The sequence below is a fragment of the Sphaeramia orbicularis genome, chromosome 12 (assembly GCF_902148855.1).
Source record: "Sphaeramia orbicularis chromosome 12, fSphaOr1.1, whole genome shotgun sequence".
In the NCBI taxonomy this organism is placed as follows: Eukaryota; Metazoa; Chordata; class Actinopteri; order Kurtiformes; family Apogonidae; genus Sphaeramia; species Sphaeramia orbicularis.
In genome coordinates this window covers 78,339,681-78,361,539 of record NC_043968.1, presented here as the reverse complement: position 1 = coordinate 78,361,539, position 21,859 = coordinate 78,339,681, and the positions used below count along the sequence as shown (strand labels likewise).

Here is a 21,859-nt window from a genome sequence, read left to right as displayed (position 1 = left end):
AATGAATGAATGAATGAATGTTTACAAAGTTCTGTAAATATAAACAGACGCCTTTTGCACAGGAACAAATCTTTCCTAATTTTATTCAATCAAAAATGCTGAAGTGAGAGTTGGAGGTACTTGATAAAAAAGTCTATTTCAGGGGGTACTCCACTGTAAAAAGTTAGAGAACCACTGATGTAGATAAACACTCAAAGACGTTAAATACAGTGTAATTTATACAGTTTATACAATACACAACAAAAAACTACACATATTTTGTGCTATACGAGTCTCTGTGTTTACACAATATGTGTGTGTGAATGTCGTCGTTCAGTCTGATTTTTCTGATGTTTCAACCCCATTCCACGTTGATGCCACATTTCCATCCGCCTGGAGGAGGAGGCAGAAGTGACGGTGGCAGGTCAGGGATGGACAGGAGCTGCTGAGGTACGTCACTGTGTGCTTGGCTCGGGTCTCCACCTTCTTTATTTTTTAGGTCTCTGAAGATTGAAATCACTGATCAGTTGAATTTGAAATCAACAAGAATAACTTTCAGCTCTGTTAACATATGGATAAGTGATTAAACTAAAATGACATTGCGTACCTTTTGGTACCGAGAGCATCTCGGTTCTTTTCCCTCCTTGAGAGCCAATCTTCTACATTTCTGTCAGAGAGATCTCTGTCGTCCGGGTTCTCTCTGAGATGTCTGTCACCTGGAGACAGAGAAATAGGACTCCTGTCAACATCAGATTCTTACACAGTTGCACTTGTGTTTCTGTACCATCAGCTTCTTTAACACTTCAGTTTTTGCAGGAATGCAAGAACAAATGTTGACACTAGTGTATCGCATCTTTACTGTTTCTTAGTTAATTTCTAACAAATATCTGCCGAATAAATTCACTCCAATATAAATGATAAAGAAGGATCTAAACAAGAACATTGTTTATTACTGAAAATACGATGTATACTGAATATACAATGATAAAATATTTTGAGGGTCTCCTATTAAACGTTATAGAGGCATGACTATGCACACAGCACCACCCTTTGGTTACAGCTTACCCTCCACCTGTCGTTTTAGGTTCAACAGATCTTCTTCAGACATGTGAGAAAACCTACAGTTTGGTCCAAAATCACAAATTCCTGATGTGGAAAGAAAGTATAGAACACAAGGTAATTTAACATTGGTTCAACATGTGATAAATACTTTAAATACAACTTCAAATAAGAGGTTGAGATAGAATAAAAATGAAAAAAATACTTTATTTTGACCTGTACTTTTCATCATCAATAAAAAATTGATGATGAAAAGTACACAGAGATTTGGAAGCAACACAAGCTTCTTTAAAGGCACAAACTGTGACACTGTGGCACACCTTAAGACATGTGAAGGTGAGGAATTAAAGTCTATTTACAAATTAAATTAAGGTGACCAGACAAAACATGAAAAATAAGGCTAATGATTGGTGATGATGATGTTCATTTTGTCTTCTGTTAATGTAATTATACTTTTCTTTTTTCTTTTGTTCAGACAAGGTATAGTTTTTAGATGTTATCTGCTTCACAGTTTCAACTGTGACTCCAGTCTTCCTCAGAGGCGTCATCCGACGTGCTGCTGACGTGTCATTTATCAGCTGGTCGGCTCGACGGACCAACCAGAGCCAGTTGAGCTGACCACACCCCCCCGCCTTGAATGTCAGCAGCACGTCGGATGACGCTTCTGAGGAAGACTGGGGTCACAGTCGAAACTGTGAAGCAGATAACATCTAAAAACTATACCTTGTCTGAACAAAAGAAAAAAGAAAAGTGTAAAAACATGGAAAATGTTGTGTTCATATTGTCTACAATGAAACACAAGTCACTGTTTTCTTTCTTAAATGGAGTTTTCCATGGTGTCCCCACTGATTTGGGGGTGTGACAGATTAAATGCTACCTTTCTGAAGAAACTTCCTGCAGGGCTTCTTTGCCTGTTCATCATACAGGACGGCTGCAGAATCTGGAACATTGCAAAAAAAAAAAAAAAAAAAAAAAAAGTATATTTGGTTGTTTATAAAAGTATACAGTATAAAACACATCTGTTTTAAAACATTATCATCTAACTCCATTTTCACTGCAGGGCTTTGAATACAGGTGTCACCTTTAAAATGGTCGAACCAGGCCTTCTTCGCTCGGTGATGTTGAATACCATTCAAATGCTTTTTCCTGTTGTGCATGTTGTCCTGAAAGGACCGATCACAGTAGTCACAGTAGTACCTCTTCCCCATGGCTCAGTGTGTTACAGCTAACGAGATTCTTAAGCTCTGAAAGATAGAAAATATGATAAATGATTTTACAAAGCAACCTGTTAAAACAAAATGAATGGATAATGAGTCCTATGGTTTGGATAATGCAGATAATGCACCGAGTAAAAGTCTCCATTTAGATGTTTAAACCATCACAAATATCAAAACATATACTTCTGTCTAGTTTTACAAAACCTTTCCATGAAAAACATGTGCATGGAGTTCACATATTTGACATAAAATGGAATCAGCCCACAACCACCAGCATCTGTACCATCACAACACTAATGATCTGCTGCCATCTGATGGACAGAAACTTCCCCGAGTACCCTGGGTAACAAACACCTTCATCTGAGCAAAAATCGCCTTTTATATGCAGTATTTGACTTATTGTATTGTTCGTCTGCATAAATAACCACTTATATAACAAACATGCAGCATTTGCTCTAAGTAATCTCATATGAGCATGGGTTAGCTTACATGCTAGTCACGAAAATATATATATTTTTTTAATTCCAATATTTGTGCACATTACTTAGATTTAAACTTGCGTAACTAACCATCAGTGGCGCTGATTTGTCCTCCTCTATGAAGTTTATTACGATATAATGTCCAGCAAATTCAAGTAGCGTTGAAAATTATTAACGAGGGATGTTAGTGTTCTTGTTTTGAAGAACTACGGAATCCCAAATGGCCAATATTGATAGTTCACGCGGAAACTGTCTCATCTCGGCTTCCGTTGCTGCGTGCGCATTCACTTCTCCGTCGTAATGGCGCTGGCAAGATCCGTGTACCACCTTCTCTTCAGGAGGACGTCTACTTTTGCTATAACCATCATGGTTGGAGCAGTCTTCTTTGAGCGGTTATTTGACCAAGGTGGCAATGCTATCTTTGAGCAGATGAATCGCGGGGTAAGTGTATCTTTTGGTGTTTTAATAACCATATTAGCCTGACCTTGTAAACAGAGGGCGAAGTGCGTTAGCCTAGCTAGCGTGCTAACAGGCTAACAGTGTCCTGTTGTGATGTTTTAAGTATTTCCTCATTTGATCAAAAACCTACACGAGTCATTGTTTTGTATAAGCTAAGTAATTTATGTAATTTGTGCCCCCAGAAACTATGGAAACACATTAAACATAATTACGAGGAGAAAGATGAGGAATAAGACGTGGATCCAGGTCATCTGAGGCCAAGTCAAACTGTCGTCACACTTCCATGATCCATTCGAACTGGACCTACACCTGAGTTACAGTCATCATGGACTTTGTGCTGAATGTCGTAAACAGGCTGTCAGCAGCTCCCACAAATCCAGTGTTGAGTGACAGACTGTCTGGAACACCATGAAGATGGAGCCGTGACTCCAAACTGCTCCTCTTTCTCACTGTCGTTGTGTTTAACGCTGTCATTCTTGTAAATTGTTAAATTAAAGGTTCATGTTTATGTTCTAGAGATCTTGGAATGGTTTTTTACCCTGCAAACATTACATAAATGTAGAAATATATACAAACTGACTTAAAGTTTTAAATTAGGTCAGGTTTGTTGTTAGATAAGCTCATACGCAACACACAAGGATGATTGTTTCATTTCGAGTTTGTGTACTCTATGTACAGTGTTGTTTCAAATTCACAATAAGACTGATAATATAACATCCACATATTATATACACATCAGTATGTGTACACAAATGTACATACATGTATACAATAATTCCCTATTAATATTCACCCCCAGTAGACTGATAGAAAGTGAGAAGTCAGACTTATTTACCCCCAGTTTCACTTAAACATTTTATGGTTGCAGTTATATCAGATAAATTAGTTGTACACATGTGTTAGTAAATATTGTCAATGACTAATGTAAAAAATAAGAAAATACATTTCATATGGTTTTATTATATGTATGTGGTTCCTGTGGCCAAACTTTGGATTTTTCCCCAAATCATTTTGTAAGTCAGCAGTTGAATTTTAGATAATTTATAGAAGCTCAAGATACATGACAACAACATGGTATCTATTTCAATGCAACTAATTTTGTTCATAGGTGACAGTATTTTCTTTTCCTCCTGTGACAGTTAATATTTAGGCTGGTACTCAAACATTTTATGTTTAGATCTCAGTTTTTTTTAACCCTTTGATGCATGAATTATGAGAACCTTAGTCAAGATTGTTTTCCGGAGTGTTTTTATTCCTCTTTAGGCATGAAAAAAACAAGGAGTTTTTTTTTTTTAATTAACTTACTTTTCACAGTTACAAAAATGTCCACTTATTTGGACACCATGGGTTTAATTTTCGAAGCAAAGAAACATGTATTTAAAATACAATATCAGAAAGTGATAAACTGTGAAAACTATGAAACAAAAGCATTTCTGATGCAGCTAATCTGATGTTTTCTCACCTTTTATCATATTCTAATACTAGTTCTTACTCCATGGAGATTAAAAAAAAAACTTTTTGTTTAAGAGAGCTGTTAATTATAGTCTAATAATTAGCAATTGATTGACCCTCAATCATATTACTGCAGATCAGGTTTATCAAGAGCATAAAGTTACAGTAATGGTATGAATTACAATATATGGGATGGTGCGTAAGTGTCCACTGTGTTGGCTGATACGGAACTAAAACAACAAAACCCATGAATATACAAGAGGACAGCTGTAGAATTGCTGTCCACTGTAGTGACCACTATGCATGAAAGGGTTAATGAAAGTGACAGTACTCTTACAGCTCTTATTACTGGTAGGAGTACCAGAGGCTGAGGTTTGAGTCTGAGAACCTTAGAAGGGACTAAACATTCACATTAAAGCCACTTTAGAACAACAAAAATATGACAAACATTTCATGACTGGAACCTTTTAATTACATTAGATATTCCACTGGTGTACAAGCAGAATGCATCCAGAATAAAAGTAGTTCAACTGTACCTACTTTCAGTTACTAAAAAATACAAAATCAGTCCAAAGTGATGTTGTCTCAAGTTATCCAGATACAGTAATAAGCCAAATATTAAAATTCTATAGAAGTAATGACAGAGTGATTATTAAGGATTTTTGTGTCTGAACTACAAGGTCTGACTCCAAACTTTTCTGCAACATAGAGCATATTCATCTGTGCTAATGTTTGGATAGAACATGCCCTCTGACATATTATAGTACACTGTTCCATTTCATAAACCACCACCAGCATTGGTCTAAGTCAGGGGTGTCAAACATGTGGACCAGGGTCCAAAACCAGCCCGCCAAAGGGTCCAATCTGACCCATGGGATGAATTTGTGAAATGGAAAAATGACATTGAAGACAGTAATAATAGTCAAAGGTGTCAAACTAGTTTTAATTCTGGGGACATATACAGACAAATGTCATCTCAAGTGGATCAGAAAGGTAAAGTAATAGCATAATTATATTAAAAAAAGATGAAAACTCCAAATATTTCTGTTTTTGTATGAAAAAAGTAAAATTACATGATAAAAATGTTCACAATTCCAAACTATCTTTTCACAAAATACAAATAATCTAAATGACTGTGAACAACCTAATAATAAGGCATAATAATAATAGTATAGTATATAGTGTAATAGTATAGCACCATTCATACACAAGGCAATTCAAAGTGCTTTACAAAGGCATAGAAACACTTAAAATTACATTAAAATCACAGAGAATAAAACATTAAACAAAAGAAAAGTGCAAAGAAGATTTTAAAAGATAAAAAAAGAAATTAAAACAAAAATAAGAGACAATTGAAAAAAGCTAAAACCAGACTTGATTAAAATAAGTGGAACTTCAAAAATATTCTGCCTGTTATGGAATGTTTTGTGTCTTTTTTAATCCACTGGAAGTTATGACGCACGTGTGTGAATGAAAAGCTGAGGCGTAATATTGGTAAAACTTAAAAGTGCAAGAATTTGACCTTGAAAAATTTGCACGAACCTGGACACATGAAAGTGGTCCGGGTCAGATTTAGGACCGCATATGAAAGTGGTCCGGGTCAGATTTAGGACCGCATATGAAAGTGGTCCGGGTCATATTTAGGACCACATATGAAAGTGGTCCAGGTCAGATTTAGGACCGCATATGAAAGTGGTCCGGGTCAGATTTAGGACCGCATATGAAAGTGGTCCGGGTCAGATTTAGGACCACATATGAAAGTGGTCCGGGTCAGATTTAGGACTGCATATGAAAGTGGTCCGGGTCATATGTAGGACCGCATATGAAAGTGGTCCGGGTCAGATTTAGGACCGCATATGAAAGTGGTCCGGGTCAGATTTAGGACCACATATGAAAGTGGTCTGGGTCAGATTAGTGCTGTTCAAACTGTCTTTAACAGATCAGATACAGGTCACATACGGGCAAAAAAATCAGATTTGGGCCAAATGAACCTGCATCTGAAGGACAGTGTTATGGTTCAGCAACGTCATGTGTCAAAAAGCTGATGGACATTTACTCTGTGACATAAGTTTATACCACAGCACATGCATGCTGTAATCCAAGTTTAAGGTTGTCCAGTGGAATATTTCAGAGTGGGCCTTTTTTGACCCAGCTGCATGTATTATACACTTCACATTCTCTGCATTGTTTGTCCAAATAATTTCATAAAACAAATCTGCTGTTCAGTTTTTCCAGTCACATTTGAAGGCACCTTTAAATCCAATGTGTAAACAGGGACGTTTACAGATGAACACTTAAGGCTGGATATCACTGAGTAAACATTAACTCTTAAAGACCCAAACGTCCACCTTTAACCCTTAAAGACCCAAACGTCCACCTTAAACCCTTAAAGACCCAAACGTCCACCTTAAACCCTTAAAGACCCAAACGTCCACCTTTAACCCTTAAAGACCCAAACGTCCACCTTAAACCCTTAAAGACCCAAACGTCCACCTTAAACCCTTAAAGACCCAAACGTCCACCTTTAACCCTTAAAGACCCAAACGTCCACCTTAAACCCTTAAAGACCCAAACGTCCACCTTTAACCCTTAAAGACCCAAACGTCCACCTTAAACCCTTAAAGACCCAAATGTCCACCTTTAACTCTTAAAGACCCAAATGTCCACCTTTAACTCTTAAAGACCCAAACGTCCACCTTTAACCCATAAAGACCCAAACGTCCACTTTTAACTCTTAAAGACCCAAACGTCCACCTTAAACCCTTAAAGACCCAAACGTCCACTTTTAACTCTTAAAGACCCAAACGTCCACTTTTAACCCTTAAAGACCCAAACGTCCACTTTTAACCCTTAAAGACCCAAACGTCCACTTTTAACTCTTAAAGACCCAAACGTCCACTTTTAACCCTTAAAGACCCAAACGTCCACTTTTAACCCTTAAAGACCCAAACGTCCACTTTTAACCCTTAAAAAGACCCAAACGTCCACTTTTAACCCTTAAAGACCCAAACGTCCACTTTTAACCCTTAAAAAGACCCAAACGTCCACTTTTAACCCTTAAAGACCCAAACGTCCACTTTTAACCCTTAAAGACCCAAACGTCCACTTTTAACCCTTAAAGACCCAAACGTCCACTTTTAACCCTTAAAAAGACCCAAACGTCCACTTTTAACCCTTAAAGACCCAAACGTCCACTTTTAACCCTTAAAGACCCAAACGTCCACTTTTAACCCTTAAAGACCCAAACGTCCACTTTTAACCCTTACAGACCCAAACGTCCACCTTTAATCATTTAATCAATGACAGTGGAGGGCACTGTACAGTGAAACTAAAACTTATGACACTTTACTAATTCCTCTATATCTCCCGTTGTTGTGCACCATATTTTCCTTTCCCCTACCTTTGGAAACTTTTATTTGAGGGGGCAGGACGTTTGTTGCCCCACCCGAACCAGGCCAGGACCGGATAACACCCCGGTGTTTGCTCTACTGCTCGATTCACAAGCTTCGCTAAGTACCATATCAAATAGGTTATGTGACATTCCTGCAAATGAATTGCATGCTGTGTGGACAAATGAAGAAATGGAAGCTTTTCAAGTGGCCGTGGTGTTGACTTTCGTGTAAATTATAGCCATACTTTGGAGCATTTCTGCCACATATACATATAAATAGACAAATTATGACCCAGGGTCATAACAAAGCCATGTTGGCTATGTTCTGAACCAAAACAATGCAAAACAATTGACAACTGGTTCTCAAAAAGAACCAGTTCTCAATTCCCATCCCTAGTCATCATATACATTTTATATCCTATTCATTTAAATATAAAATTCAAGTCACACTAAAGATACCAGGCATCCCTCAGTAAAGTGTGTCTTTGATCCAACCCCAGAGTCTTGTCAGCCACAGGCTCACCCCCAGCTCTGATAAGTACTGGATCTCAGGTGTGAGCATTTTTTGACACATGGTCCTGAATTTGGGGTCAATATCTTTTTTCATGTTGTACCCGAGGATGGACGACTCTCCAAGCGGCTGCCAGGGCACGAACCGCCGCTCCTGGATCTGGTCAGCTTCAACCGCATCTCCTCCTTCGATACAAAGGTCCTTCATCTCACCGTTTCGTCTCCTCAGCTCATTCACTTCCCGTTTCATTCTTTCTTGCCCGAATGCTTCCACTTTGTCCCAAAAGGTAGCGTTAAAATGCCGGTAGAGTCTCCAGTCGGCGCCGTTCCACTTCATGGCCTTGGCTCTGAGCTCAAGGCTCAGCGGAGACACACTGGAGCTCTTACGGACATTGAGCTTAAAATAGAGCACGTCTTCCAGAGTCCAGCAGAGTGTGTCCTTCAGCAGAATAAGAGACTCCTCAAAATATTCTGCCATGAGGACCAGGTGGAAACGTTGGGATAAAGTGTGAAGAGCCTGTGTTACACGAGGGTTGTCAGACTCCAGGTTGTTATCAAACCCAAAGTCAAAAAAGAGCAGGTTTTTTAGGTAGAATGAGTTAAACGCTTCTGGTCTGTAAAAGGTCTGAGGACTGTTGAGAAACTCTGCCAGTTTGTTGTCACTTTTGATGCTCCACGTGAGGGGAACTGCCTGGTGGTAATAGTGGAAGGAAGACTCAAAGAGGTCGACTGGATCTCGAAGGATGGTGACGTAGACGGCGTCTGGAGGCAGGAGCTTGGATACTTCCTGGTAGTCAAAGCGCATATGGTTACACACGATATTGAAACAGTCTCCAGGTTTGTAGTCCTTGACCTGGGAACACTGGAATGGAGATGGATAGAAGAAGTCATTGCGACCATCGGGGAATGCGAACTTCAGCTGGTGTTTTTCTCCAAATCGGAAGAGGATGTTGAGTATGGTGCTACTGGCAGTTTTGTGAGTCTTCATGAACATGATGTGGACTTTAGGTGAACACTGGGGTTTTGTGTTCTGAAGGGGGGTGGTCAGGTTCTCCTTCCATAGTTTGGACATTCTGATAGGACATGTGTCTTCCTGGGAACTCCTGTTAGGAAAATAAACCAGTGAATAGACAGAGAAATGGGTTGAATCCAGTGGTTATAAGTCTTTTTCTGTTGTCCCCCCTTTGGAGGACCATAAACCTCCAGACCCCCCTCAACCCCAACAACACTGTACCAGTGGTGCAATTATTACTTTTATTGAAAGGAACATCTATATTGCAACAATACTTTTTACTTTTCCTTGAATATATTGTTGTTCAAATTAAAAATAACTTACATTTTGCTTAAATAATATAAATAAACTGAACAACACTGTTCTGAGACAATATTTAAACAAATAAAATAGGAAATGTACAATTATCTACAACTATGACAACAAAGTTACTGTTCATAGAACAACAGACACATTTTGATACCAAAGATGCAGAGGTGAGTAATCTCAGCTTCACAGAGTCCCAAGAGACCCACATGTCCCCCTTTAACCCATAAAGACCCAAACGTCCACCTTTAACCCTTAAAGACCCAAACCTCCACCTTTAACCCACAAAGACCCAAACGTCCACCTTTAACCCTTAAAGACCCAAACGTCCACCTTTAACCCTAAAGACCCAAACGTCCACCTTTAACCCTAAAGACCCCAAACGTCCACTTTTAACCCTAAAGACCCAAACGTTCCACCTTTAACCCTAAAGACCCAAACGTCCACCTTTAATCTTTAAAGACCCAAACGTCCACTTTTAACCCTAAAGACCCAAACGTCCACTTTTAACCCTAAAGACCCAAACGTCCACCTTTAACCCTAAAGACCCAAACGTCCACCTTTAATCTTTAAAGACCCAAACGTCCACTTTTAACCCTAAAGACCCAACGTCCACTTTTAACCCTAAAGACCCAAACGTCCACCTTTAACCCTAAAGACCCAAACGTCCACCTTTAATCTTTAAAGACCCAAACGTCCACTTTTAACCCACAAAGACCCAGACGTCCACCTTTAATCTTTAAAGACCCAAATGTCCACTTTTAACCCTAAAGACCCAAACGTCCACCTTTAACCCACAAAGACCCAAACGTCCACCTTTAATCTTTAAAGACCCAAACGTCCACTTTTAACCCTAAAGACCCAAACGTCCACCTTTAACCCTTAAACACCCAAATGTCCACCTTTAACCCTAAAGACCCAAACGTCCATTCATTTGGGAACTGACTCAAAAGTCCCACTGGGTCTTTAAGGGTTAATGCAGGTGATTCCACTAATTCTCCATCTATCTGGAGGTGAGTTGTGTTCATTAAAATGGGTTCAGTCAATGGTTGGAACTAATATGTGGGTACGACTTGTACCCACTGGAGCAGACTCACCTACCTGTCTTTAATCTCAGAGTCCTACCCACATATTAGTTCCAACCATTGACTGAACCAGCTCATGCTGATGAACACAAGTCCTCTTCCAGGTAGATGGAGAATTAGTGGAATCACCTGAGTTAAATGAACAGGTAGAACCAACACATGACAGGACTTTGACTCTATGAACCTCTCTGAAAACCTCTGAAAAACAATATCAGTGGGTCAATGAGCCCGTTTCCATTGGACATCTGAGAACATAAAAGTCCAAACTGTCCAAAGTGGTCCAAAATACAAACATGTGTGTCCATGTGTCTTTTCCAGTCCAGTCCTTGTCCATTGTCCAAACCTAAACTCTTTGTCTAGTCTAGTGACAGATCACTATGGCAGTAGATTGGTTTGGTGGACGTCCATAAAATGAGTCCAGAGTGCTCCAACTATCAAACATTAGTTCCACTTAATACATGTTCTAACCTGAAGAACAAAAAACACCCAGGACTGATCCCATGACCCCCCTGGGAAGACTTCACCCCCCCCCCGGTCGACCCACCCCACAGTTTGACCAACATGGGCTTATTTCCAGAAACTCCCATCTGTGTTCCCTTGAAATCTTTACCTGATGTTTGGTTGGGTTGGGTTTGAGAGGCAGTACAGAACCAGCATGATGTTCATCAGTAGAACCCAAAAGACCAGGCCTCGTACTGCAGGGGAACACCACCGCCTTCTGGGGACAGACATGGTCTACAGTCGACTCTGGAGATGAAAATGGAAAACAGAAATGTAAACAGGCATTTGGGAAAACACCAGAAATTAGTGACAGAGGAAGTATTAGGATCCTTTATTAAACTACAAATACTAACACATGGATGTCAAACTCATTTTCATTCAGGAGCCAAATTCAGCCAAATATGGTCTGAAGTAAAATAGTAACATAATAATATAAATCACTGGTTCCCAACCTTTTTTGGCTCATGACCCCATTTTAACATCACGAATTTCTGGTGACCCCAGACATTCAAAATGGAGACCTTTTTTTTTCGCTAAAATTAATTTGTTTTTGATCATGTAATAGTTTGCTATACTATGTTTCAAATAAAGGTTTATTTTAGAGGACATTTAGTCTGTATAATGTATATTATTATGGACGGAGGCAGTAAATCCAGGTGTAGATTACTGCACAAAGGGAGTATTTGATTTTCTTTGGTCAGGATATGTACAGTCAGTCCAGTTTGGATTTACAAGGCTGACGATTAAAACTGAACATACAAGAACTCAAACTATGAATTCTGAAAAAGCTGCAGCATCTGAAACCGACCACAATGAACATTTGACAGACAAACAGAACCATAGTGCTTCAGTTTCAGCTTCAGTTTGTGTTATATGTATTGTGATTGTCTCTGTCAACTCACCATATATTTTTTATTAGTAAGGTTTTTCTTTTTTTTTTTTCAATTACTAGAAATTTCAGGTGACCCCATTTGAATTCCAGGTGACCCCACATGGGGTCCCGACCCCAAGGTTGAAAAACACTGACATAAATAATGTCAAATCCATACTTTCCTTACATGATGAAGATGTTTCCGTCTACAAAATGTCCTTTAAAACACTGTGAATAACATGAACAAACTGATATTTATCAAGAAAAATACCTGTAATTGTACCAATATAATAATAATAATAATAATAATAATAATATATATATATATATATATATATATATATATATATATATATACAGGGTGGGGAAGCAAAATTTACAGTATTTTGAGGCAGGGATTGAAAGACAGTGTATGACCAATTAGTTTATTGAAAGTCATGACAATTTATTTGCCACAAGAAAATGTACATAATAGAAAATGTTTTTATTCTATGTGTCCTCCTTCTTTCTCAATAACTGCCTTCACACGCTTCCTGAAACTTGCGCAAGTGTTCCTCAAATATTCGGGTGACAACTTCTCCCATTCTTCTTTAATAGTATCTTCCAGACTTTCTGGTAATAGTTTGCTCATAGTCATTCTCTTCTTTCCATTATAAACAGTCTTATGGACACTCCAACTATTTTTAAAATCTCCTTGGTGTGACGAGTGCATTCAGCAAATCACACACTCTTTGACGTTGCTTTCCTGATTACTCATATGGGCAAAAGTTTCTGAAAAGGTATGGATAATAGTGTTAGGTATGATTATGACATCAATATATGTTTGGTTTCAAAACAATTGACGTAGTGCCTGCTGAGAAAAAACAACTAAATGTTCATTGTAAATTTGCTTCCCCACCCTGTATATATATCTATATATATATATATATATATATATATATATATATATATATATTATATATATATAACATAAGTACATACATTCTGCCTCAGTTTATCATGGGTTTTACTGGTGAATCCATGTTGTTCACTGCAAATGATGTGGTTCTTACCAAGATTTAAAAAAAAAACTTAGATGTAGAAGTGTTAGATAATTGATTTTGTTTAAACAGGTAATTTCTTATTTTCAGTGTTCATCCATCTGTAGACAGGATTATTTATAGATTTAATCTGAATTCAAGAAATCTATTCCAGTATAATTCTCTGCTGCATGAACAGATATTTCACTTGTTTTCAGTCCCTTTACCCCAGATTTAATATTTTTATCTGGTTTTTACTCGCCCCCTTTTTTTTTTTTTTTTTTTTTTTTTTACAGTGCATGGAGTTGGATCAATGACAGTGGATGGACTCACTGGGTTTATGTTCAGTTAATGACAGATTGGACTGAAAAAGACACTGTTTATTCCATTTGATCTGTTTCTGATAGAATAACCATCAACTTTAATCTGAGCTTTAATGAACATCTACATGATCAGTGAATTAAATACAGGAAAATACTGGATTTCCACTGAAAAAAAAGCAAAATACAGAGGATAATATTATAATAAATGGTGATAAATCCCTTAATAAAAGTTAAATATAGAGAAGACTGCATTTGGAAACTGACAGTAAAGTCACAGTGGGTCTCTAAGGGTTAAAGTGAACACATAGATCTGATAAGCTATGCAGAGAAGAAACTGCTGCGTTGTTCAGATCTCACCTGATACACATGACAAAGCCCACATGTTGACATTCTAAACATGTTTTTGGAGAAAACAGACAGAGGGAAGGCTTTGATGAAACCATGAAAGTTTGATGAGTCCAACTGTTTCTGATCTGTTTTAAGCCACGGAGTTGGATCAATGACAGTAGATAAAATGAACAAAAATGAATAGATAATCTACAAAATAATAAATAATGTGGGAAAAAATGAGACTAAAATGTACCAAAGTAAAGGGGAAAAAACTAAAATAAGCAAGAAAATGAACAAAATTGAAGAAAAAAGAATAAAACAGGCAACAAAATGTCATCTTCTACAACATGGAGTTGGATCAATGACAGTGGATGGACACACTGGGTTTATGTTCAGTTAATGACAGATTGGACTGAAAAAGACACTGTTTATTCAGTTTGATCTGTTTCTGATATTAATAATAATACATTTTATTTATAGGCACCTTTCTTGGGTTTATATAGAGATTAAATAAAATGAATAAAAAAAAGTACAGAATAAAAAATAACATGAAAAAAGAAGCATAAAATAGACTAAAATTTAGTAAAGAAGAATGAAATAAGCAACAAAATGAACAAAAATAGCCAAAGTCATCAATAAAATGGACAAAAATGGATAAAAAAATGAACAAAATAATAAGTAACATGAAGAAAATACGACACAAACTGAACAAAATTGGAAAAAAAAAGAAAATATAAAAAATAACTAATAACATGGAGGAAAAAAAAAAAAAAAGCAACAAAATGAACAAAACCAGGTAAAGTAATAAATAAAATGAACAAAACTGATGAAAAAAAAAAAAAAAAAAAGCAAAAACAAAAATTAAACATTGATTCCCCAGTAAAACCCATCAATGACAGTGGATGGACACACTGGGTTTATGTTTAGTTAATGACAGATTGGACTGAAAAAGACACTGTTTATTCAGTTTGATCTGTTTCTGATATTAATAATAATTCATTTTATTTATAGGCACCTTTCTTGGGTTTATATAGAGATTAAATAAAATGAATTAAAAAAGTACAGAATAAAAAATAACATGAAAAAAGAAGCATAAAATAGACTAAAATTTAGTAAAGAAGAATGAAATAAGCAACAAAATGAACAAAAATAGCCAAAGTCATCAATAAAATGGACAAAAATGGATAAAAAATGAACAAAATAATAAGTAACATGAAGAAATACGACACAAACTGAACAAAATTGGAAAAAAAAAAAATATAAAAATAACTAATAACATGGAGGAAAAAAAAAAAAAGCAACAAAATGAACAAAACCAGGTAAAGTAATGAATAAATGAACAAAACTGATAAAAAAAAAAAAAAAAAAAAAGCAAAAACAAAAATTAAACATTGATTCCCCAGTAAAACCATCAATGACAGTGGATGGACACACTGGGTTTATGTTCAGTTAATGACAGATTGGACTGAAAAAGACACTGTTTATTCAGTTTGATCTGTTTCTGATATTAATAATAATACATTTTATTTATAGGTGCCTTTCTTGGGTTTATATAGAGATTAAATAAAATGAACAAAAAAAGTACAGAATAAAAAATAACATGAAAAAGAAGCACAGAATAGACTAAGTAAGTAGACTAAGTATTAAGTAAAGAAGAATGAAATAAGCCACAAAATGAACAAAAACAGCCAAAGTCATCAATAAAATGGACAAAAATGGATAAAAAATGAACAAAATAATAAGCACCATGAACAAATTAAGACACAAACTGAACAGAATTGGAAAATATATATATATATATATATATATTTATATATATGCTGTACTTTCCAGGCTATAAGGCACACCTGTCTATAAGCCGCAGGTGTCCACATTGTTACATGAGATATTTACACAGAAAGATGGTATATAGACAGAGTATTTAAATATTTATTTCCATACCTTAACTGCTTTTTTCCAAACAGTGCCTGTAACATGAGACTAAAACGGCAGGAACAGGCTGGTTAAAAACCCAGAAAAGTCGTTAATCACTATCTTCATCTTCCTTCTGCTCATTGAAACCTCTGCAGTCGTCTTCTTCAGTGTCAGAGTTGAACATCCTCAGAAAGGCTCCGTCACACTCCTTCTCAGTCTCTCTTCTGTTGTTGCTCAATGGCACTTCAGTGCTGCAGCTCTATTTCCTTCTTGGACAAACACATCGATTGCTTTTAACTTAAAAGCTGCAAAATATGCATTTCTTTGTGTGTTTTCCATGATGAGGGTTTGTGCATGACACGCAAAGTCAAGATTAAAACTTCTCCTTTTCCTCACCTCTTCCACCTGTCTGTCTCACTTTTGCGTTTCCTGCCAGAGCACCCCCTGGAGGCCATTAGCTCGTATAAATCAATAGAGGGTATGCACATACAGTACGTCACTTCCTCCCTGGGCCACCCCCCTCTAAGTCAGACTGAGTGGCAAAAACCAACCTGCTCAACATGATGGAGTATAGCAGTAAACACAGTGAGACCAGGAAAATGTGAAATATGAAATTAAATTAAGGACAGTTGGACTGGACATGGATCTGTACGAGCTACCAAAGAACAAGTGGTCCACGAACATTGACATGTGGACAGAAATGGAGTATCCTGACATCCAGGGTGGAGGGGATCAGCGCTATTTTTACCTGAAACAAATATACATGGTTTCATCACCACTGACAACCAGGGTACAAAACTAGGGCCCAGAACCAGCTGATCCACAGTGCATTTACAGTAGACCGTGGACTGACCCCAGTGAATATATGCATGATCTACTGGGACTGAGGAGATTTACTGAGCAAGGTTATAATAGTTTTGGATTTTTAATTATAGTTTAGTTTTAATTAGTTTTGACTTTTTTTTCTCTTATTCAGTTAGTTTTAATTAGTTTTTAGAGCAGGTTTGTTAGTTTTTATTAGTTATCGTTTTTTTTCTGAATGCTTAGTTTTAGTTTAGTTTAGTTTTAGTATTAGTTTTAGTTATTTCATATATTTTATCTTCCTCATCATCCTATTCAAAGAAATTAGTGAGGCGCGGATATGGGTTACCCTGGACACTTTATTTGGGGGTCGGGTTAGGGCAGCTCATGGACTGAGCAGAGACCCAATGTACCGTACAATGTATAAATTCCCTATAGCAGGTTGAGGGGGGGGTGCAATCCATACACAACGTCACTTACGTGAAACAATGCGAAGATGTGCAAAGCATGAGAGGAGATGCACAAAGCAGCCAGCAGTTAAACCAGATAGAAACATATATAACCAGCTAACCAGCAGTTAAAGCAGATAGAAACATATATAACCAGCTAACCAGCAGTTAAAGCCGATAGGAACCTATTATAAACCAGCTAACCAGCAGTTAAAGCAGATAGGAACCTATTATAAACCAGCTAACCAGCAGTTAAAGCAGATAGGAACATATTATAAACCAGCTAACCAGCAGTTAAAGCAGATAGAAACATATATAACCAGCTAACCAGCAGTTAAAGCAGATAGAAACATATATAACCAGCTAACCAGCAGTTAAAGCAGATAGGAACATATATAAACCAGCTAACCAGCAGTTAAAGCAGATAGAAACATATATAACCAGCTAACCAGCAGTTAAAGCAGATAGAAACATATATAACCAGCTAACCAGCAGTTAAAGCAGATAGAAACATATATAACCAGCTAACCAGCAGTTAAAGCAGATAGAAACATATATAACCAGCTAACCAGCAGTTAAAGCCGATAGGAACCTATTATAAACCAGCTAACCAGCAGTTAAAGCAGATAGGAACCTATTATAAACCAGCTAACCAGCAGTTAAAGCAGATAGGAACCTATTATAAACCAGCTAACCAGCAGTTAAAGCAGATAGGAACATATTATAAACCAGCTAACCAGCAGTTAAAGCAGACAGAAACATATATAAACCACTTATAAACATATATAACCCAGTTCATCATCAGTAAACCACACCTTAGCAGATATCTCATCTCTTAATCATCTCCAGTTCCATTATTAGCCAACTTTGCTTCAGTTCAGTTCAGCTAGCTGTAGCTAGTAACATCAAACGTTTTTTAACATTCTAACAGGTTCCATACCTCTGTAATTGGATTAGTTTTCATCCTCCTCTTTTCTCCTCTTCTAAACTGTGCAGTTCAGGGCTTGGAAGGTCTTTTCATGGTGATAAACTCTCCAGTTTTAACCTGGATGCTAGTCCTGTTTGACTCTGTCCTTTAGCTCTGCTCTGTCTCTGTCTCTCACGCGCGCACACACGGTACGCCAAAAAAACAAAAAAAACCCGACCCATGTATCACTACAGTAAACCCCAGACAGGACTGTGCTGCTGTGTCCCAGCTTTAGTCTGTATGTTCCAGGTAGAGTGGGGACCAGAAGACGACTGGAAACCACCAGTGACCAGACATGACAGACTGTGAAGTGTCCTATGGTGTCACCAGCTCAAACTGCTGGAGCCAAAGAAATTAATTTCATATCAATCCGACATTGACAAAGACGAAAACGAAGGGAATTGTATCCATAATTTTTATACGTTTTAGTTAGTTTTGTAAGCTCACGATACAGTTTCAGTTAGTTATCGTTTTTTTCTTTTAATTAGAGTTTTTATTTATTTCAGTTAACGAAAATGTTTTTTCAATTTTAGTTTTCGTCATTTCGTTCGTTTTCGTTAACGATAATAACCTTGTTACTGAGTCTAGTTCAGATCAAGTACTTTATACAACACACATACTACTGCTGTGGACCAGCAGGGGACCACTGGATTCTTGTAATATTATGGCTTTTTTGTCGGAATATGACGACTTTAATCTCATAAACAAATGACATTTTTGTTCAATTATGAGATTTTTTTTTTTATATATATAACTACGACTTTATTCTCATAACATTGTGATTCTTTTTGTATTCGACTTTATTATCATAAAATTACAGGTTTTATATCGATATTTTATGACTTTATTCTCATAGTGACAAGTGTTTTTATTTTCTCATGTGGCTGTAATACTCTGTCGTAGCTTTATTCTCCAGTTCTCCCATATTTGAAAAACTGGGTTAGCCTCAGTTTCAGTTAGTTTACTAATCATGTAGGAGCACAAGGTTCAGAATCACAAAATGAAGACAAAAACCATGAAAGATCTGATCATGAAACCAAGAGCTTTACTGAGAGTTAACATTAGCCAAAACAATACGTAATTTAAGGTCTGATTTGACCCAAAAATACAGCATAAATTAATGTTAGCTGACACCAAACAGGATCCACAGATCTAGGTTTGGTTTCCTGGATTTGTGGATCCATCTACTTCTCTTTTCTTTGTCTTTCGGTGTCTGTAAAACGATAGCTCCCACTGCTTTTCAAACCTGTTCATACAATCCATCACACAACAGCTCTTCCCCATTTTTTGTTAAATATTGTTCTTTAGTTTAGATAGTATTGAAGCCAACGCTGTCACTCATCTCTCTCTTTCTGCCACTCAGTGGGCAGAACCGCGGTGACATCCACCAGCGGTGACATCACGTGCATACCCTCTATTCTCGAGCTGTATCGTTGTATAAGCTGCAGGGTTCAAAATGAGAAAAAAGGAGCGGCTTATAGTCCGGAAAGTACGGCATAGCTATATATATATATATATAATAACATGGAGGAAAAAAATAAGCAACAAAATGAACAAAACCAGATAAAGTAATGAATAAAATGAACAAAACTGATTAAAAAAAACAAACAAACCCCGAAACACCGATTCTCCAGTAAAACCCACGGAGTTGGATCAATGACAGTGGATGGACACACTGGGTTTATGTTCAGTTAATGACAGATCGAACTGAAAAAGACACTGTTTATTCAGTTTGATCTGTTTCTAATATTAATAATAATACATTTTATTTATAGGCGCCTTTCTTGGGTTTATATAGAGATTAAATAAAATGAATAAAAAACAGTACACAATAAAAAATAACATGAAAAAAGAAGCATAAAATAGACTAAAATTAAGTGAAGAAGAATGAAATAAGCGACTAAATGAACAAAAACAGCCAAAGTCATCAATAAAATGGAAAAAATGAACAAAATAATAAGTAACATGAACAAAATAAGACACAAACTGAACAAAATTGGAAAAAAAAGAAAATATAAAAAATAACATGGAGGGGGAAAAAAAGCAACAAAATAAACAAAACCTGGTAAAGTAATGAATAAAATGAACAAAACTGATACAAAAAAAAAACAAAAAAACAAAAACTGAAACACTGATTCTCCAGTAAAACCCACGGAGTTGGATCAATGACAGTGGATGGACACACTGGGTTTATGTTCAGTTAATGACAGATCGAACTGAAAAAGACACTGTTTATTCAGTTTGATCTGTTTCTGATATTAATAATAATACATTTTATTTATAGGCGCCTTTCTTGGGTTTATATGGAGATTAAATAAAATGAATAAAAAACAGTACAGAATAAAAAATAACATGAAAAAAGAAGTACAAAATAGACTAAAATTAAGTGAAGAAGAATGAAATAAGCGACTAAATGAACAAAAACAGCCAAAGTCATCAATAAAATGGAAAAAATGAACAAAATAATAAGTAACATGAACAAAATAAGACACAACTGAACATAATTGGAAAAAAAAAGAAAATATAAAAAATAACATGGAGGGGGAAAAAAAGCAACAAAATAAACAAAACCTGGTAAAGTAATGAATAAAATGAACAAAACTGATACAAAAAAAAAACAAAAAAACAAAAACTGAAACACTGATTCTCCAGTAAAACCCACAGACTTGGATCAATGACAGTGGATGGACACACTGGGTTTATGTTCAGTTAATGACAGATCGAACTGAAAAAGACACTGTTTATTCAGTTTGATCTGTTTCTGATATTAATAATAATACATTTTATTTATAGGCGCCTTTCTTGGGTTTATATGGAGATTAAATAAAATGAATAAAAAACAGTACAGAATAAAAAATAACATGAAAAAAGAAGTACAAAATAGACTAAAATTAAGTGAAGAAGAATGAAATAAGCGACTAAATGAACAAAAACAGCCAAAGTCATCAATAAAATGGAAAAAAATGAACAAAATAATAAGTAACATGAACAAAATAAGACACAAACTGAACAAAATTGGAAAAAAAAAAAGAAAATATAAAAAATAACATGGAGGGGGGGAAAAAAGCAACAAAATAAACAAAACCTGGTAAAGTAATGAATAAAATGAACAAAACTGATACAAAAAACAAACAAAAAAACAAAAACTGAAACACTGATTCTCCAGTAAAACCCACAGACTTGGATCAATGACAGTGGATGGACACACTGGGTTTATGTTCAGTTAATGACAGATCGGACTGAAAAAGACACTGTTTATTCAGTTTGATCTGTGTCTGATATTAATAATAATACATTTTATTTATAGGCGCCTTTCTTGGGTTTATATAGAGATTAAATAAAATGAATTTAAAAAAGTACAGAATAAAAAATAACATGAAAAAAGAAGCACAAAATAGACTAAAATTAAGTAAAGAAGAATGAAATAAGCAACAAAATGAACAAAAAAAGCCAAAGTCATCAATAAAATGGAAAAAATGAACAAAATAATAAGTAACATGAACAAAATAAGACACAAACTGAACAAATTGGAAAAAAAAAAGAAAATATAAAAAATAACAAATAACATGGAGGAAAAAAAAAAATCAACAAAATGAACAAAAGCTGGTAAAGTAATGAATAAAATGAACAAAACTGATACAAAAAAAAAAAAAAAAATGAAACACTGATTTTCCAGTAAAACCCACAGACTTGGATCAATGACAGTGGATGGACACACTGGGTTTATGTTCAGTT

At 36.1% G+C, this 21,859-nt stretch overlaps 3 protein-coding genes across 6 annotated transcripts in view; 1 reads left to right on the top strand and 2 right to left on the bottom strand.

Moving 5' to 3' along the window:
- zmat5 (zinc finger, matrin-type 5) lies at positions 1-2,946 on the bottom strand. 2 transcript variants are annotated; one of them, XM_030149849.1, is made up of 6 exons: positions 2,800-2,938; positions 2,120-2,282; positions 1,916-1,978; positions 1,045-1,125; positions 587-695; positions 1-482 (listed from the first exon to the last, which is right to left on the bottom strand). In XM_030149849.1, the coding sequence occupies exons 2-6, from the start codon at positions 2,244-2,246 to the stop codon at positions 335-337; spliced, it is 528 nt and encodes a 175-aa protein (XP_030005709.1). In that variant the 5' UTR covers positions 2,247-2,282; positions 2,800-2,938; the 3' UTR covers positions 1-334. The 2 variants fall into 2 exon arrangements, with proteins under 2 accessions (XP_030005709.1, XP_030005708.1); XM_030149848.1 differs by having other exon boundaries at positions 5-482; positions 2,825-2,946.
- A 56-nt stretch (positions 2,947-3,002) lies between these two features.
- uqcr10 (ubiquinol-cytochrome c reductase, complex III subunit X) lies at positions 3,003-3,714 on the top strand. Its single transcript, XM_030149850.1, has 2 exons — positions 3,003-3,175; positions 3,376-3,714. The coding sequence occupies exons 1-2, from the start codon at positions 3,035-3,037 to the stop codon at positions 3,424-3,426; spliced, it is 192 nt and encodes a 63-aa protein (XP_030005710.1). The 5' UTR covers positions 3,003-3,034; the 3' UTR covers positions 3,427-3,714.
- A 4,136-nt stretch (positions 3,715-7,850) lies between these two features.
- The window catches only part of gal3st1b (galactose-3-O-sulfotransferase 1b), a 17,001-nt gene continuing 2,992 nt past the window's right edge, over positions 7,851-21,859 (bottom strand). The window contains exons 1-3 of one of the 3 annotated variants that reach the window (XM_030149839.1): positions 15,935-15,995; positions 11,560-11,696; positions 7,851-9,649 (exon numbers count right to left, since the gene is read on the bottom strand). In XM_030149839.1, the coding sequence (XP_030005699.1) occupies positions 8,506-9,649; positions 11,560-11,681 (1,266 nt within the window). In that variant the 5' untranslated portion in view covers positions 11,682-11,696; positions 15,935-15,995 and the 3' untranslated portion in view covers positions 7,851-8,505. Of the gene's footprint in view, positions 9,650-11,559; positions 11,792-15,934; positions 15,996-21,859 lie in introns of those variants that run through there. The other 2 variants (XM_030149838.1, XM_030149840.1) reach the window with 2 other exon arrangements.

Excerpts from the sequence above, each read along its gene's own strand:
- zmat5 (XM_030149848.1), bottom strand. The coding sequence starts at position 2,246 with ATGGGGAAGAGGTACTACTGTGACTACTGTGATCGGTCCTTTCAGGAC. Across the intron at positions 1,126-1,915 it reads CAGGAAGTTTCTTCAGAAAG|GAATTTGTGATTTTGGACCA; the intron begins GTAGCATTTAAT and ends TTTCCACATCAG. Across the intron at positions 483-586 it reads GATGCTCTCGGTACCAAAAG|AGACCTAAAAAATAAAGAAG; the intron begins GTACGCAATGTC and ends TTCAATCTTCAG.
- uqcr10 (XM_030149850.1), top strand. The coding sequence starts at position 3,035 with ATGGCGCTGGCAAGATCCGTGTACCACCTTCTCTTCAGGAGGACGTCT. Across the intron at positions 3,176-3,375 it reads TTGAGCAGATGAATCGCGGG|AAACTATGGAAACACATTAA; the intron begins GTAAGTGTATCT and ends TTGTGCCCCCAG.